We start from the raw sequence: 17,546 nt of genomic DNA, 5'->3' as shown, positions 1-17,546 counted from the left end.
TTTAATTGTATCTTGGTCACCTTGACTAGATTTGGGGAACTGCCCTCTCTTTCCTGTAAGTACATTAATAAGGCTTGAAATGTATTCTAGTTGTCTTAGATAGTGATTTACACATGTCTGGCAGAAAGAATTATTTCTGCAGTTGGCAGAGACAAGAAAGATGGGTGGAAAACGTCTGCAGAGTGAGGGGGAGAGATTCAGTGGTAAGAAGATGCCTACTACATTTTTAGGTGCTATTTGGAGGAAACATCTTGAATTGGATCTTTTACTACCTTCTGAAATAACAGTTCACTGATGATGGCTTGTTTCTCTAACTGCTGTAGTGCTTAAATATTAAGAAATTCTTTGCTAAATAAGAGTTTCCCTACTGCATAAGGGAAACTTGGGGAAAGGTGTTCCATTCAAAGACACCCATGGGAACCAAGGCACAGAGACTGCCAAGACCCTGGTACGTTAGAAGCACAGGGAAGTGGCGCGTGTGTAAGTGACCAGGCCGAGCCTTGGGAGCTCAGTGAGGGAAAGCAATATCGTCATAAATACTGAATAACAATAATAATGATAGCAAACATTTATATATTGTATACTCTGTGCCAGGCACTGCTTTAAGTGCTTTATGTGTATTATCTCATTTAATATTCACAACTGCCATCTGAGATAGAGGTACTATTTTCCCTGTTTCACTGAGACACTGAAAATCTAACTTGCTCAGGGTCCCACAGCTAGTAACTGGTGGAGCTGAGATTTGAACTCAGGCAATCAGTCTGGAGTCCATGTTCATCGTGCTATTCTGCCTCTCAAAACTAAGAATGAAGTATAAATTCTGCCTTGTAGGTACTGGCTGTTTGTTTGTTTGTTTTTTTTTGAGACTGAGTCTTGCTCTGTCACCCAGGCTGGAGTGCAGTGGTGCGATCTTGGCTTGCAATGATCACACCATTGTGATTCACACCATTGTCCTGCCTCAGCCTCCCAATTAGCTGGGACTACAGGCGCCCACCACTAAGCCTAGCTAATATTTTGTATTTTTTTTTTTTTAGTAGAGACGGGGGTTTCACTGTGTTAGCTAGGATGGTCTCGATCTCCTGACCTCGTGATCTGCCTGCCTCGGCCTCCCAAAGTGCTGGGATTACAGACCTGAGCCACCGTGCCTGGCGGTACTGGCTGTTTTTGTATATGAACATTAGAATAAAGACCTTCAATGACATGCTTAATTGGATATGTATCTAATGTATGCAGATGGGGAAAATGCAGTGCTTACTCATTCCCTGATTTAAAATTATTAGTAGGGACAAGTGGGCCTGAATTTACTAGTCTTGCATTTAGTTGAGTATAAAGACCATTTCATTTATGATTAGCTCTAATTGAGATAAAAGGCTTTTGATTAAATAATTAGCTTTTGGACTAATATTAAGTTAAAGAGTTTCCACATACCAGCTGTGTGATAATTAGCAGGTAACTTAATCTAACCAGGTTTCCTCATCTGTGAAATGGAGTAGTACCTACCCCATAGGATAATTCTGAAAACTGAATGAGTTAAAATTTATAAAATGCCTGGCACATAGTGCTGTATAAATGCAGAGTAAATAAAAAATAAAACTTGACATTTGTGATTCCCTGCACAAATGAACATTGGCTAGCATATAACATATCCACATTTATACACATCCCTGGAGGTTATACCAAGAGAAATTATTTTCAGATAGGAAGTTAAGGGTGGCAACGTGATGGACAACTGGAAAGAGTAATGAGGAGTCTGTCTAGCTTGGGTCTCACAGATAGTCTTTGGCTTCAGATTTCTTCATCTTTTTAATCATATGTAATAGCACAAGAGACAATAAATAATTTTTCTCAAATACTGCACCCTATTTAAGAGTCTGCAGTGGCTTCCATGTGTTTAATATCCAAATTCCTCAGCAAAGATTTCAAGTTCCTTCACTAAATGACCCCTCCTTTTGCCTTATCTGCTCATCTTGTTAGAGCTTACTTAAAGTCTAGCAGGCAAACCTGTTTGTCATCATGACTTGCTTGTATTTGTCTCATTGCTCTAATTCTCCAGTCTCCTATTGCCACCCTCTTCTCTCTGACTTGTTAGATGGAAACGACAGTAATGACTGAAATTAGATCTCCTTGCTCAATGAGTCATGTTCTCTGTGGGCGTAGTTCTTCAAGTCTCTCTCTTTTTTTTTTTTTGCGACGGTGTCTTGCTCTGTTCTCTAGGCTGGAGTGCAGTGGCACGATCACGGCTCACTGTAGCCTCAACCTCCCCAGGCTCAGGTGATCCTCCCACTTCAACCTCTCAAGTAGCTGGCACTACAGGCATACGGCACGACACCTGGCTCATTTTTGTATTATTTTGTAGAGACGGGGTTTCTGCATGTTGCCCAGGCTGGTCTCGAAGGTCTGGGCTCAAGCTATCTGCCTATCTCAGCCAATAATGCTGGCATTATTGGCGTGAGCCACCTTGCCTGGGTGAGCCAGCATTCCTGGCCTCTTGTCTTGTATTGATTAAAAGTACATTAAGAAACTTTATTTCTGTCCTAGGGTTAATTTATCCCTCCTCCCACCCTACTTTTTTTGCATTTTAGGTTTAGTGATGTTTTGTTTTAATTAGAAATAAGATTTCCGTCTGTTGCCCAGGCTGAAGTACAGTGACATGTCATAGCTCATTGCAGCCTTAAACTCCTGAGTTCAAGTGATCCTCCCACTTCAGCCTCCTGAGTAACTGGGACTACAGGCATGTACTACTATGCCTGGTTAGTAGAAAGTAGAGCATTACTTGGGGCAGTGGACTCAGTGTGATTACTAAGTTGTCCAGAGCTCAGCATTTAGTGCAAAGATGTGTCAGTTCGGTTTTCTTACTGGTACATAGAAGGGATTTAAATACATGTATAAAGGACATGCTTTTAGGTCCAAGAAGGTGTTTTCGTAGTTTTCCTTATGTTAGAGCCAATTTCCTTCTTAAATTAAGGGGGACTCATTTCTAATCTATCAAAAATGGACACTTCTTCACAGCATATTTAGAAAGTATTTTACAAGTCATTGTATTTCTCCTAGACTAAACCCATAATTGTCACTTGCCTGATAAATTATAATAGTTTCTAACTGGTCTCTAGTTTGTATTTTACTCCCTTCAAGTCCATTTTCTACATCATGATCAGAATGGTCCTCTTAAGATATAAATCAGGATGTTTGTAGTTCTTAGAATAAAAATGCAACTCCCTGTGGTCTTGCCAGGTGATGTCTGCCCACCTCTCCAGTCTCTTCATATCGCCTTTCTATACGATGCTGGAGCTACAGTGGCCTTCCTTCAGCATTTCCAACACTTCTGTTAGTGGTCTTTGTATGTGTTACTGTTTCCTGCCTCGAAGGTGTTTCTTGGCATGTATTACATCCCCACCTCCACACACACAACATGTGAGTCATATAATCTTTTTTTATTTTCTCTCTTTTTTCCTTTTTAGGTATAAATTACGTATAAATACTGTAATACGTTAAGATCTTAAGTGTATAATTTAATGCATTGTTACATACGTATATACCCATGTAACCACGACCCAGCTGAAGATACAGAATTATTTCTAGTGTCTCAGAAGGTCCCCATCAGTCCCTCTCACCAGACTACTGTTCGGACTTCTTTTGCCATAAATCAGTTCTGTTTTTGAACTTCATATAAGTGGAATATATGAAAGCACATTGTCTTTAGCATCTACCTTTTCACTCACTATTATGTCTCATACATTCTTTACTTGACTGCCTTCTCATCTAGGACTCAGCTTAAATGTCGCCCTCTAGAAGCTGCCTCTGACCACTCTGACTAGGCACACTTCCTGCTCCACTTGTTCTCTTCTTTTTTGGGAGCCGGTTACCATCTTTACTAGCCTCCTAAGGCTGCCATAAAAATTACCACACACTGAGTGGCTTTAAACAACAGAACTGTAATTCTCTCCTAGTTACAGAGACTAGAAGTGTAGAAAAACAAGGTATTGGCAGAGCCACACACCCTCCAAAAGCTCTAGGCGAGAATCCTTCCTTGCCCCTTTCAGCTTCCAGTAGCTCCTGGCCTGCCTGGGCCTGTAGCAGTGGAGCGCCAATCTTGCCCTCCCTCTTCATATGGCCTTCTTCCTTGTGTTTCTGTCCCCTTGTCTGTCCTCTTCTTGCATAATACTCTGATAATTCCCTTTATAATATTTATCACGAATTGTGTACATGTGGTTATTTTTTAAGGGGTGTGGGGAGCAGTGTCTTGCTTTTTGCTGATCTGCTTTGGCTATGTCTCCACCCAAATCTCACCTTTAATTGTAGCTCCCATAATTCCCACGAATTGTGGGAGGGACCCGGTGGGAGAAATTAAATCATGGGGGCAGTTTCCTCCATACTGCTTTTGTGGAAGAGAATGAGTCTCATGAGATCTGATGGTTTTATAAAAGGGGAAACTCCTTTCGCTTGGCTCTTATTCTCTCTTTGCCTGTCGCCATGTAAGACGTGCCTTTTGCCTTTCACCATGATTATGAGGCCTCCCCAGCCACATGGAACTGTGAGTCCATTAAACCTCTTTTTCTTTATAAATTACCCAGTTTCAGTGGGGTGCGGTGGCTCACGCCTGTAATCCCAGCACTTTGGGAGCCCAAGACAGGAGGATCCCTTGAGGCCAGGAGTTCAAGACCAGCCTGGCCAACATGGTGAAACCCCATCTCTACTAAACATACAAAAATTAGCCAGGCCATGGGGTACACACCTGTCATCCCAGCTACTTGGGACGCTGAGGCAGGAGAATCACTTGAACCTGGGAGGCGGAGGTTGCAGTGAGCCGAGATCACTGCCACTGCACTCTAGCCTGGGCTATAGAGCGAGACTCTGTCTCAAAAATAAGTAACTAAATAAATAGATATATAACCTAGTCTCAGGTATGTCTTTATCAGCAGTGTGGAAACAGACTAATATTCCCAGGCCGGTCCTGAATTCCTGGCATCAAGGGATCCTCTCACCTCATTCTCCCAGGTAGCTGAGATTACAGACAACTTATGATTATTTACTTGTTTTCTTGCTTACCATCTATCTCACACTAGACTGTAGACTTGGCAAACATAGAAAACATTGGTCTTGTTCACCATTTTCTTCTCAGTGGTCTAGCACAGCCCCTGGCAACATGATAGGCACTCAAATATTTCCTGACTCACTGAGTGAATGGATGAATGAAAAATGAACTCTGTTTTATTTCCTGACTTGGACTGAAGTTTAAAAAAGTTTTAAAACTTTCTAATATTGGCAAAATGTTATTTAAGGTAACTTGCTTTCACAGAGACTTTCATGAAGTGGGTAAAATAGACATAATTGCTGGGGATGACATTACAGAATATTATACCCAAATAATTGTTAAATGTTGTAATAGCATCTTAAAAAAAAAAAAAAAAAAAAAAAGACAGGGTCTCTCTCTTTTGTTACCCAGGCTGGAGTGTAGTGGTACAATTATAGCTTACTGCAGCTCTGAACTTCTGGGCTCAAACTATCTTTCAGTCTCCCAAGTAGCTAGGGCTGCAGGCACATGCCACCACATCCAGCTAGTTTTTAAAAAACCTTTTGCCGGGCGCGATGGCTCAAGCCTGTAATCCTAGCACTTTGGGAGGCCGAGACGGGCAGATCACGAGGTCAGGAGATCGAGACCATCCTGGCTAACACGGTGGAACCGCGTCTCTACCAAAAAAATACAAAAAACTAGCCGGACGATGTGGCGGGCGCCTGTAGTCCCAGCTACTCGGGAGGCTGAGGCGGGAGAATGGCGTAAACCCGGGAGGCGGAGCTTGCAGTGAGCTGAGATCCGGCCCCTGCACTCCAGCCTGGGCGACAGAGCGAGACTCCGTCTCAAAAAAAAACAACCTTTTATAGGCCGGGTGCGGTGGCTCACGCCTGTAGTCCCAGCACTTTGAGAGGCCAAGGTGGGCAGATCATGAGGTCAGGAGTTCAACACCATCCTGGCCAACATGGTGAAACCCCGTCTCTAGTAAGAATACAAAAATTAGCCCGGCGTGGTGGTGCGCACCTGTAATCCCAGCTACTCGGGAGACTGAGGCAGGAGAATTGCTTGAACTTGGGAGGCGGAGATTGCACTGCATTCCAGCCTGGCGACAGAGCGAGACTCCGTCTCAAAAAAAAACCAAAAACCAAAACAAAAAAAACCTTTTATACCCCAGACTGGTCTCAAACTCCTGGGCTCAAGTGATTCCCCCACCCCACCTCAGCCTCTCAAGGCACTGGGATTACAAGCATGAGCCACGATGTCTGGTCCGTAATAGCAGTCTTGAGGGAAATGTTTAGAAGGTCTACCTTGATTGGCATTTTTATAGACTTAAGTGAAAGCATTATTAGCATGACCAGGTTTATATGCTGAGAATTTTGGAAGGAATAGCTATTTCCTTGGATAACTAAGCCAGGATCAGAAGAAATCTGGAGAGGGCAGAAATGAGTTGACTCTAGCAAAATGAAATGTTAAAACTTTAGATGCAGTGTTGCACCTGTGTTCCAGTAGTCAACCTCATATTAGCATAGAGAAAAATGACTTTGCAGTCCATGTGAGAAAGGCCTGAGGGGGTTCAGGTGACTGCAGTGTGATTTAGTTGTCCCGGGAATTAATAATATCTTGAGCAGCATAAGTTATCAAGGAAGAGGGGCTTATAGTCATGTTCTGCTTCCTACTCATATAGCACTTGAAATGCTCCTTTTGCCCTAGACCACATGTTTGTGTTGATTTAACAACAAATTGGATTGTTTGAAGCAGGGGTTGTCAAACTGAAGCCCCCAGTCTGCCTGTTTTGTGAATAAAGTTTTATTAGAACACTGCCAGGCTCATTTGCTTACATATTTTCTGTGACTGCTTTCCTGTTTCAAGTGTTGTGTATTTGTTGCAAAGACCATATGGCCTGCAAAGCCTCAAATATTTACTATCTAGACCCTTACAGAAAAAGCTCTCCAACCCCTGGTGTACTAAACTAGACCTAGGTGATGAAGGAGACTGAAACCATGGCAAAAAGCAGTGGCAAAAGGAGTATAGGAACAGATGATGAAAAGATTTAGATGTGACAGGGAGAGCTGTCTTCAAATATTTGAAAGACTGTAGTTTAGAAGAAAAGTTAGGTCTGGTGTAGTGGTTCTTGCCTGTAATCTTAGAACTTTGGGAGGCCGAGGTGGGCGGATCACCTGAGCTCAGGAGTTCGAGACCAGCCTGACCAACATGGTGAAACCGTGACTCTACTCAAAATACAAAAATTAGCCAGGTGTGGTGGTGGGTGCCTGTAATCCCAGCTACCCAAGAGGCTGAGGCAGGAGAGTCGTTTGAACCCGGGAGGCAGAGGTTGAAGTGAGCTGAGATCACACCACTGCACTCCAGCCTGGGTGACAGAGTGAGACTCTGTCTCAAAAAAAGAAAAATTACACTGCTTAACTTTGTAGAGCAAAATGAAAACACAGGATAGATGATATAGGGCAGGGGAGGATTTTGTTAGTATATGGAAAAGTTGTTGTAACTTTGAATTGGGTTGCTTCTTGAAGTAATGAGTTGGTGAGTTTTTTTGTAGTTTGTTTTGGTTTTTTTGGTGATCTGAGGCCCGATGACTGTTTTACCTCTTCTCCTAGATGAGGGTCAGGTATACAATGGTGTATAAGGTTAGGCATCTCTGAGTTCTGAGGTTTTCCATGGAACGAGTCTATCAAACCCAGCCTGTAGTCCTCAAGCAGTTTTGAGGGCTCTAGCTTACCCTAGCCCGATAGATTGTAGAGCCAAGCAAGTCATGCCAGGTCTTAACTGGATTATCTACCTGGTTCAGGTTTCCTGGTGTTGGCCAAAACGTCCCTCTCATGGAAAATAATACCTTTAACAAACATTAACAAACCCAAATCTAGTCTAGCACCTTTAAAAGTTTGCATTTTATTTTTTTCATGAATGTGGAAGGTTTAAGTCGTTCTTCTTCCTGTGGGTTCATAAAACAGTTTAGAGCTTCTTTGTTTATCGTGAGTGGTATGTGACCTTGAAAAATACTCAGGTGTGTAAGGTGAGAGCAGAGTTTTGCTGCCTTCTGTAATCTATTAATCTTTCTTCCTGTTTGAACTCATCAGCTGTTAATGAATGTCAAATAATTGAAATCCAATTAGGTAAACTGACCTTCTTGTATCATACTTCTCCTGGTCTCCTGAAGTCGAAATTTCATGTTAAAGCTTCAGAATTTTAAAAGAGGAGCTTTTCAAGTTAAAATACCATTCCTTAAAGAATTCTTTTAGATAAAAGTTAAATTATGGAAAGCTGCTGAATGAAAATGAGCAAACAGTTGAATTAAGAATATTGAACAGTTACTTTGTGCACTATATTAGGTATTCATGTGATATCTTAAACAGTTTTCTTCTAGTCTGAACTTACAACTTCTGTGCTTTCTGGTGGATGGTGGACTTGAAAGGGGTGATTTTTCATTTTATTTGCCCTGCTGGCTGTATTTCGTGGTTCTGGGTGCAGACTTTTGTGAATTAGAGGAATGTAGGGCCCTTCTACCTTGTCACTGGCAGCCTGTAGGGGTTCATATTGGCTCCTGGTCCTCAGGTCTGAAGATTTAAATTCAGGCAGCCCTGTCAGTTCAGAACTCTTTCATTCTGCACAGGCTCTGATGGAGTGATATCTATTATGGAAAAGCTTTGTAAACTGCAGACCATCCTGGCTGGGCACAGTGGGTCACGCCTGTAATCCCAGCACTATGGGAGGTCAAGACGGGTGGATCATGAGGTCAGGAGTTCAAGACCAGCCTGGCCAACATGGTGAAACCCTGTCTCTACTGAAAATACAAAAAATTAGCCAGGCGTGGTGGCGGGCACCTGTAATCCCATCTACTTGGGAGGCTGAGGCAGGAGAATCGCTTGAACCCAGGAGGCGGAGTTTGCAGTGAGCCGAGATCACACCATTGCACTCTAGCCCAGGTGACAGCGTGAGACCCCATCTCAAAAAAACAAACAACAACAACAAAACTGTAGACCATCCTACAAGTGAAAGTTGTACGTTTAGTACGTGTTTAATAAGAACACTAATAAAATTGCCCCTCGCTTACCCATGGGAGATACAGTCCAAGACCCCCAGTGGATGCCCCAAACCAAGGACAGTACCAAACCCTGTACAGTAGGTTCTCTGTATCCACAGGTTCCACATCCATAGATTCAACCAACTGTGGATTGAAAATGTTAAAAAGTAAATAAATAAATAACAGTACAGCAAAAGATACAAATAAAAAGACAATGCAATATAACAATTATTTACATAGTATTTATATTGTATTAGATATTATAAGTAACCTGAGATGATTTAAAGTATATGACCCAGCGTGGTGGCTCACACCTGTAATCCCAGCACTTTGGGAGGCTGAGGCAGGTGGATCACGAGGTCAGGAGATTGAGACCATCCTGGCTAACATGGTGAAACTCCGTCACTACTAAAAATACAAAAAATTAGCCAGGTGTGGTGGTGGGCACCTGTAGTCCCAGCTACTCAGGAGGCTGAGGCAGGAGAATGGCATGAACTTGGGAGGCAGAGCTTGCAGTGAGCCGAGATTGCGCCATTGCACTCCAGTCTGGGCAACAGAGCGAGACTCTGTCTCAAAAGTATATGGGAGGATGTGTGTAGGTTATAGGCAAATACTGTGCCATTTTATATAAGGGAGTTGAACATCCACAGAGAGTCCTGGGGCCAATTCCCCGCAGATACCGAGGGGTGACTGTATATACTGTTTTTTCCTATACATACACACCTGTGATAAAGTTTAGGCACAGTGAGTGATTGACAACAACTAAAAATAGAACAGCTATAACAATGTACTGTAATAAAAGTTATGTGAATTTGGTCTCTCTCTCTCAAAACGTCTGTATGTACTGTACTCACCTATTTTCCGACCCTGGTTGGCTGTGGTTAAAATGAAACCTTAGGTAAGTAGGCGACTGCTGTGCTAACGTAAGTGGGCTTCTGCTGAGAGGCTGGATGCAGCTTTAGAGTTTCTACCTCTGGCCATTAGAAGCAAACCACATTGCCCATCATCATTTCTTTTTTGTTGTTTTTGAGATGGAGTCTTGCTTTGTAGCCCAGGCTGGAGTTCAGTGGCACAATCTCGGCTCCCTGCAGCCTCTGCCTCCCGGGTTCAAGTGAGTCTCCTGTCTCAGCCTCCCAAGTAGCTGGGATTACAGGTGTGTGCAACCACACCCGACTAATTTGTTTTTGTGTTTTTAGTAGAGATGGAGTTTCACCATGTCAGCCAGGCTGGTCTCAAACTCATGACCTCAAATGATCCTCAGCCTCTCAAAGTTCTGGAATTATAGGCATGAGCCACACGCCTGGCCAGCCCATCGTCATTTCTTACTACTGTCTCAGATCTTTTGTCCAATTTATTTCATTTTAGTCAGGATGGGTTGGAGAAATGGAAGAACCTCGGACATGGAGTCTTTTGAATAAACATTTGGCTTACTGGTTGACTCTTCGCTAACGGTATTTTAAACATTTTCTATTTATTTACTTCTTTGTTCCATCACACTTCTAAGTCTTGAAACACTGATGTATTTCTTGCATATTCACAAAACTTATTCAGAAAGAAATTTTTATCTTCAATTATGAGTTTTAAAAATCATATACTCAAATGATTACTACTTATTTTGTATACATACTGAGCATACATAGAAAATATAAGCAAAGCTGACTGGGCCCGGGGGCTTAACGCCTGTAATCCCAGCGCTTTGGGAGGCTGAGACAGGTGGATCACCTGAGATCAGGAGTTCAAGACCAGCCTGGCCGACATGGTGAAACCCCATCTCTACTAAAAATACAAAAATTAGCCAGGTGTGGTGGTGTGCGCCTGTAATCCCAGTTACTCAGGAGGCTGAGGCAGGAGAATTGGTTGAACTCGGGAGGCGGAGGTTGCAGTGAGCTGAGATCGTGCCACTGCACTCCAGCCTGGGTGACAGAGCCACTCCATCTCAAAAAAAAAGAAAAAAAAAAAAAAAAAGAAAAACTTTTTCAAGTGTGTGACTAGTATAATATGTACATTTCAGATGGATGAATTAGGTAATAATCGCCCAGGTAATACTGTGAACCCTCAAGGAGGGTTTGAACTGGGCTAATATTACCTAGTTCAAGACTTGTCTGTTGCCAGTTTTGTATCCGTTCTTCCCCATACCTAGCAGTGTGTATGTGGAGTGAATAAGTTATCAACATGATCCTTAAAGTTTTACATGTTTATGTATGACCTTTAAAATTTCCTTTACATTCTTATTAAATAGCTCAGTAACTGGGGAATAAGCTCCCTTACCATACAACCCTAACCTATTTTGTCTTCCTTTGCATATTTATGCAATTCAGTATCCTGCTATATGGGGATCTGTCATTCCTTTGGAACTTAAAACATATGTAATTATAATAGCTAATACTTATATAGTACTTACTGTAGGTCAGGTACTGTTTTCACTTATCTAATCCTTATGACAATTCCTTGAAGTAAGGACTATCATCTTCATTTTACAGGTGAAGAAACTAAGGCAGAGATATTAAGTAACTTGCCCAAGCTCTAACAGCTAGTAAATGTATCATAATGGTATCAAGAGGAAACACAGATTCCTCTAAGTTGAGAGGGATGAAGGAGGTTGAGAAGGTGTGTGGTTAGTGTTTGAATGCATGCAGTGTGCATTTTACTGATCCTGCAATAAGTGAGGACATGTAAGCAATATAAATTTCTCTACTGAAACACTGTAATGTAAAAGCTGATTGAGAGTGAAGGATGAGTCAGTGATTATCCTGGTGATTTGGACTCTGGATGAGTATGTGCCAATGAAACAAATGCTGTGATTAACTCTGTGATTTGGGGTTGATCTTTAGACTTCCCCTGTGACCCTTTCCTTCTCCCATAAAAATAATATCTGACTGTGCTTGATAGTCTTTGCCTCGTTTATGTTGCTATTCTAGTTTTGCTACTCAGATTAGGACATCATAAAAATAGATGTATTCTCCAGGTTATTTTTGTATTATTATTATTATTATTATTTTTGAGACTCAAGTCTTGCTTTGTCGCTCAGGCTGGAGTGCAGTGGCACAGCCTTGGCTTACTGCAACCTCTGCCTCCGCCTCCTGAGTAGCTGGGATTACAGGCGTATGCCACCACAGCCCAACAAATTTTTGTATTTTTAGTAGAGATGGGGTTTCACCACACTGGCCAGGCTGGTCTTAAACTCCTGACCTCAGTGATCCGCCCTCTTTGGCCTTTCCAAAGTGCTAGGATTATAGGTGTGAGCCAACATGCCTGGCTTGTATTATTTTTGTACTATTACTTTCTTTCCTTTTGAGTAGCTGGGTCATATGCATGCGCCACTGCACCTGGCTTTACTATTGTTTTCATTTGAGAAATGTTATTCTGTTTATTAGTAGACAAGGATTTACTCTGAATATTTTCTTTAATTTCTTAACAGTACAGTGCTGTGGATACCAATCCACTTTCTCTGTATGTCATGCATCCATTTTGGAACACTATAGTAAAGGTAAGATAATTACTATGCATGTACTTTCTTGTTTTAGTACGTTTTAAAGATTTTAACCTATTTTATGGAGTATTATAAATGCAACTCTCAGTTTCGTAAGATATCTGGGGAAACTACCCTTCCCATCCTCCCTTTCGTTAGTCACATACCTTTTGATTTATCTTACTGTTGAAGTTTATACCCTGGGATTTGTCATTTTTGTAAAATCCCATTTAAAATTTTCTAAAATAGACTTAATGTTATGGAAGTTTGTTAATTACAGAGGTAGTTAAAATATAGAGGATAGAAGAAATAATGCTAATGGAGATTATGGTTTACATGTCTATAACTTCTCCATATGATCTTTCAAACTTACGACTTCAATTTGCATGTTGTATATATTGGACAGAGATTCTTCTACTTTAATTATTTTATAATTATTTTGCAAAAACAGGTATTTCCTACTTGGCTGGCACCCAATCTGATAACTTTTTCTGGCTTTCTGCTGGTTGTATTCAATTTTCTACTAATGGCATACTTTGATCCTGACTTCTATGCCTCAGGTAAGAATATTACTTTATTATAAAATTTAAAATGTCTGAGTAGAGAAAAATGAAATGTGCTTGCTTATTTTCTGGTTCTGTTAAAATGTTCATATTTCCAAAAAATTTTGGATATTATAATGGCAGCACCTTGCCTGTTGAATTAGATATGTTGTCTAAAAAGCAGTGAGGTGTTGGCAGATAAAGAATAATTGGGTTTGCATGAAGATGGAAAATTAAAACTCAAAACTTTGCCTAAACACGAATACAAACAGGGCTCAGTTTACCTGTCAGCTCTAGGAATATCCTTTCTCCTCTTCTAGTCAGGAAAGAAAAATCCCCTTTCTTCTGAAGGAAATGTGATTGTCTTTCCTCCTTCCTTGCATCCCCACTTGACTTGAATGACTCCTAGTTTCCTCTGAAAATGGTTCTTAGACCTTAAGTATTTATTGCTAAGTCTGGACCCTTATTGGGGAAGAGTGGAAGGAGGCCCTTTTGGAGCCAGTGGTCAGCCTCCTCCCGCCCTCTGCTCCAACATCTTCTCTCTCACCTGTTTTATCTTCACTCTGTTTCACACCAAGCTTCTGCCCCAGGCCAAAGAATTGGGATGAAGAGGGAATAGTTGGAGACAAGTTTTGTTTTTATTGTTCAGTCAGTTGATTGCATTGAGAGGAATAGAAAGATGGAGATAGATGGGCATTTTTTGCTTTCTAAGAGAATTGATTTTCCAACAGTAATACTTAGAAATGGTGTAGTCAGGAGTGTTAGTGTTATAATTCATCTGTGTATGAGTTCAGCAGACTTTTCTGGACTGACCTGGAGAAACTGAGTACCACTGACAACATTGTTTTAGTAGAAAAATTTGGAGTTTCAAACACTTAAGACGCTTTTTACTTTTTTTTTTTTTTTTTTGAGACGGAGTCTCGCTCTGTTGCCCAGGCTGGAGTGCAGTGATGCTATCTTGGCTCACTGAAACCTCCGCCTCACGGGTTCAAGTGATTCTCCTGCCTCAGCCTCCCGAGTAACTGGGACTATAGGCGTACACTACCATGCCCAGCTAATTTTTATATTTTTAGTAGAGCAGGGTTTCACTGTGTTGGCCAGGCTGGTCTTGAACTCCTGACCTCAAATGATCCACCTGCCTTGGCCTCCCAAAGTGCTGGGATTACAGGTGTGAGTCACTGTGCCTCACCAAGACTTTTGATATTATAGAAATTCTGAATATTGAAAGTATACATATGCGGAACTTTACTGAAACTTTTAGTCATAGCTTCTGTACATGTAATAAAATGGTAATTGAAGTTGGAAATGCCAACTCTGAAGCATGAGAAGATCATAAAGTACACATGAATAAAGAGTAAGATTAAATTTTGTTAAGCATTGTTTGGATATTGTGGGTTTTTAAAATTTTTTTTATTTTTTATTTTTTTTTGTATTTTAATCCTGAGGACACCCTAAAGAATGTATCTTTGTAACTAGAAATATTATTTTCTTTGACAACTCTAAATAAGATTGTTTACTTAGTTATTAAGAGAAGCAAACATACGTAAATGTTACATATATCTCCCCAAATCATATAAGTTGAAGGACCAGATAAACCATCTATTCCCAATATATTTGGAAAATACAAGATGGGAGAGATTAAATGATACATTCAAGGTTACACTGCTGGTTGATTACAAAGCCAGGACTAGAACCCAGACTTTCTGATTCTCAGTTGTTTTGTCTTAGGGGAAAAAGTGAGCTCCAGATATTTCAGAATGATTCTGATGCCCAAATCATTCAGTTGAGGTGATCTATCTATATCCAAATCAAAAGGTCTTTTGTTTAGCTAATTAATAGTATAGGAAAGGATAAGGTGAATGCTCAATACAAGTTTGTAATACAATCATAAACAGCAAGAATTAGATTAAATGCAGTTAGTTTTTAAATTCCAAAAATACGTTATTTTTCATTGTGGGCACATGAAAAGTATTTGTTTTCAAGTAAAGGTGAACACTCAGTCTTGAGTTTTGATAAAAGCTCAAAATAAATGCTTTACTGTTTATGAGGGGCTGGGAATTGCTTTTTTGGTTTTATCAGTTTCCTGATATTGTGTACCTAATTTTGGATTCAAAATATATTGTAAAGTACTTTAACTTCTAATGAACAAATAGCAACACTTCTCACTGTCAGTATATGCTATGGTAAGAACTACTATACTTAAACTGTATTAAAATCTTAGTTGCTTTCCTTTTCAGCGCCAGGTCACAAGCATGTGCCTGACTGGGTTTGGATTGTAGTGGGCATCCTCAACTTCGTAGCCTACACTCTAGGTAAGGAATTGGTAAATACTATAGTCAGTGACTGGTGAATCAGCAAGGATAGCCACCTATTAAAATAACATTTTCTCCTGTGCTTAATTCATTTTAACTAGAGTTTAGTAGTATCCTGTTCAAATTGATAAATATGTTTTTGAGTCTCTCTACAAAAAAATATTGTCATTCATTGTGAGGGTTTCGCAGAATAAGATGAGTTGGTAAAACACTACTTGTGGGCCATGATGTGTAGCCTATTTTTGTTAGTAAAGTTTTACTGGCACACATCTATGCTCATTCCTTAATATATTGTCTGTGGCTGCTTTCCTGCAATAAAGACACAGCTGAATAGTTGCAACAAAGACTTATGGCCTGCAAAGCCTAAAATATTTATCATGCGGCCTTTAAAAAGTATTTACCAACCTCTGGAATAAGACATAATTTTTGCTTAAGTTTGGGAAGTAATACTGCCATATGTAATAATTAAAAAATAGATACTATGATAGAACACAGTGGGAGAACACATAAGGAAGTGATCAGTTCTTTCTTGGTACAGAGAGTGGTCAGGGAGTGGGCAGGGAAGCCTACTGTGCTAGACTATACTGTCTGTTCTGCCAAGAACGCTTTTCATTAGGATTATCCGCATGGCTTGTCCTGCATTCTTCTCTCCTCCTTCCCTGCTTTATTTTTCTCCATAGCACTTAAAACCATGTAACATGTTATCTATTTACTTTCCTGCTTGTTTGTTATCTCTCTTTTCTAACTAAAATGTTAAGTTTTGTGAAAGTGAGTACTGCGTTGTTCACTACTCTATCCCCAGTATCATAGACACTCAGTACATAGTTTTTAAATACATGTAAAATAGCAGACCCTGACTTCAGGTTGCTTAGATCTCTTCAGATAAAAGTGACTTGTTCTCATAAAACCAGCATAACCTGCTACATGATTAAATACTGATATGGTAGATGTCATGCTGACCAGAGCTGCAAGAGTTTGGAAAAGGAAGAAATCAGTGACGTCTAGAAGAATTAGGGGAAAATTTAGTTAAAAGCTACATATTTAGGCAGAGGCTTTTGCGCATTTGTTATTACAGATGAGCAGGTCTTTAAGTGCTGCTGAAGGATTTGGTTGCCAAGGACTGCTGAGAGGAATAGGGAAAAGCTGAGAGTGACCCGTGAGCTCTGACTTTTGACAACACTCCATAAGATCCTTTTGATGTACCATCTACGTGTTCTAGGCCCACAGCTTTTGGCAAAAATCCTGACCTGACATGAACTATTTGTTGCAAACCAGTCTTGAATGAACATGAAGCGGTTTATAATCTTTATTCTACCTACTGTGACTATTCATGACATTTTGCTATAGAAATACTTAGATGTTTGATCACAGGATGCTGCTCTGTGTCCTACTGGGGAGTCTCTGATAATATATGATATATGCCCTGAATTACCTTTTTAAGAAAAAAAAATTCTGGGCCGGGCGTGGTGGCTCAAGCCTGTAATCCCAGCACTTTGGGAGGCCGAGACGGGAGGATCACGAGGTCAGGAGATCGAAACCATCCTGGCAAACACGGTGAAACCCCGTCTCTACTAAAAAATACAAAAAACTAGCCGGGCGAGGTGGTGGGCGCCTGTAGTCCCAGCTACTCGGGAGGCTGAGGCGGGAGAATGGCCTAAACCCAGGAGGCGGAGCTTGCAGTGAGCTGAGATCCGGCCACTGCACTCCAGCCTGGGCAACAGAGCGAGACTCCGTCTCAAAAAAAAAAGAAAAGAAAAGAAAAAAAAATTCTGAAGCATATCTGGACCTCAGACTTGTGGAGATGGAATGGGTATAGTGAGAAAATGTATAAAACCTAATTAATACATAGTTCATGAATTGAGTATTGTAATAACTGCATAGGAGTTACATTGAAAATGGGAAATTGTTAAGCCAGTAAATAATGAGAAAAGACTTTCTGGGAATATTTTAGCTACTTCAGGGCAAAAACTTTCCCAACCCTGTATAACAGAAATCTGTAGTATTTGGATAGGGAGTTTGGGATTCATCTTTTCATAAGGTCTTCAACAATGTATTATGCCACAGACTGATCTAGGCCCTGGGGAATATACTTTGGTGAGCAAGATTAACAGTAATTATAAGAGTTTTTAATTCCTTATTCCAAATTTTTACAATTAGACTAATTCTAAAACAGTTA

General features: G+C 40.6%; 1 protein-coding gene across 1 annotated transcript in view; it reads left to right on the top strand.

Annotated features, from left to right (window-relative positions):
- SELENOI (selenoprotein I) overlaps nt 1-17,546 on the top strand; it is a 50,388-nt gene that overhangs the window by 7,847 nt on the left and 24,995 nt on the right. Inside the window, exons 2-4 of the mRNA XM_033176338.1 lie at nt 12,466-12,534; nt 12,968-13,076; nt 15,296-15,370. Coding sequence (XP_033032229.1) covers nt 12,466-12,534; nt 12,968-13,076; nt 15,296-15,370 — 253 coding nt within the window. The remainder of the gene's footprint in view (nt 1-12,465; nt 12,535-12,967; nt 13,077-15,295; nt 15,371-17,546) is intronic.

The sequence above is a fragment of the Trachypithecus francoisi genome, unplaced genomic scaffold, assembly GCF_009764315.1.
Source record: "Trachypithecus francoisi isolate TF-2019V2 unplaced genomic scaffold, Tfra_2.0 Lachesis_group17, whole genome shotgun sequence".
NCBI lineage: Eukaryota > Metazoa > Chordata > Mammalia > Primates > Cercopithecidae > Trachypithecus > Trachypithecus francoisi.
This window is presented reverse-complemented; position numbering and strand designations above follow the sequence as displayed.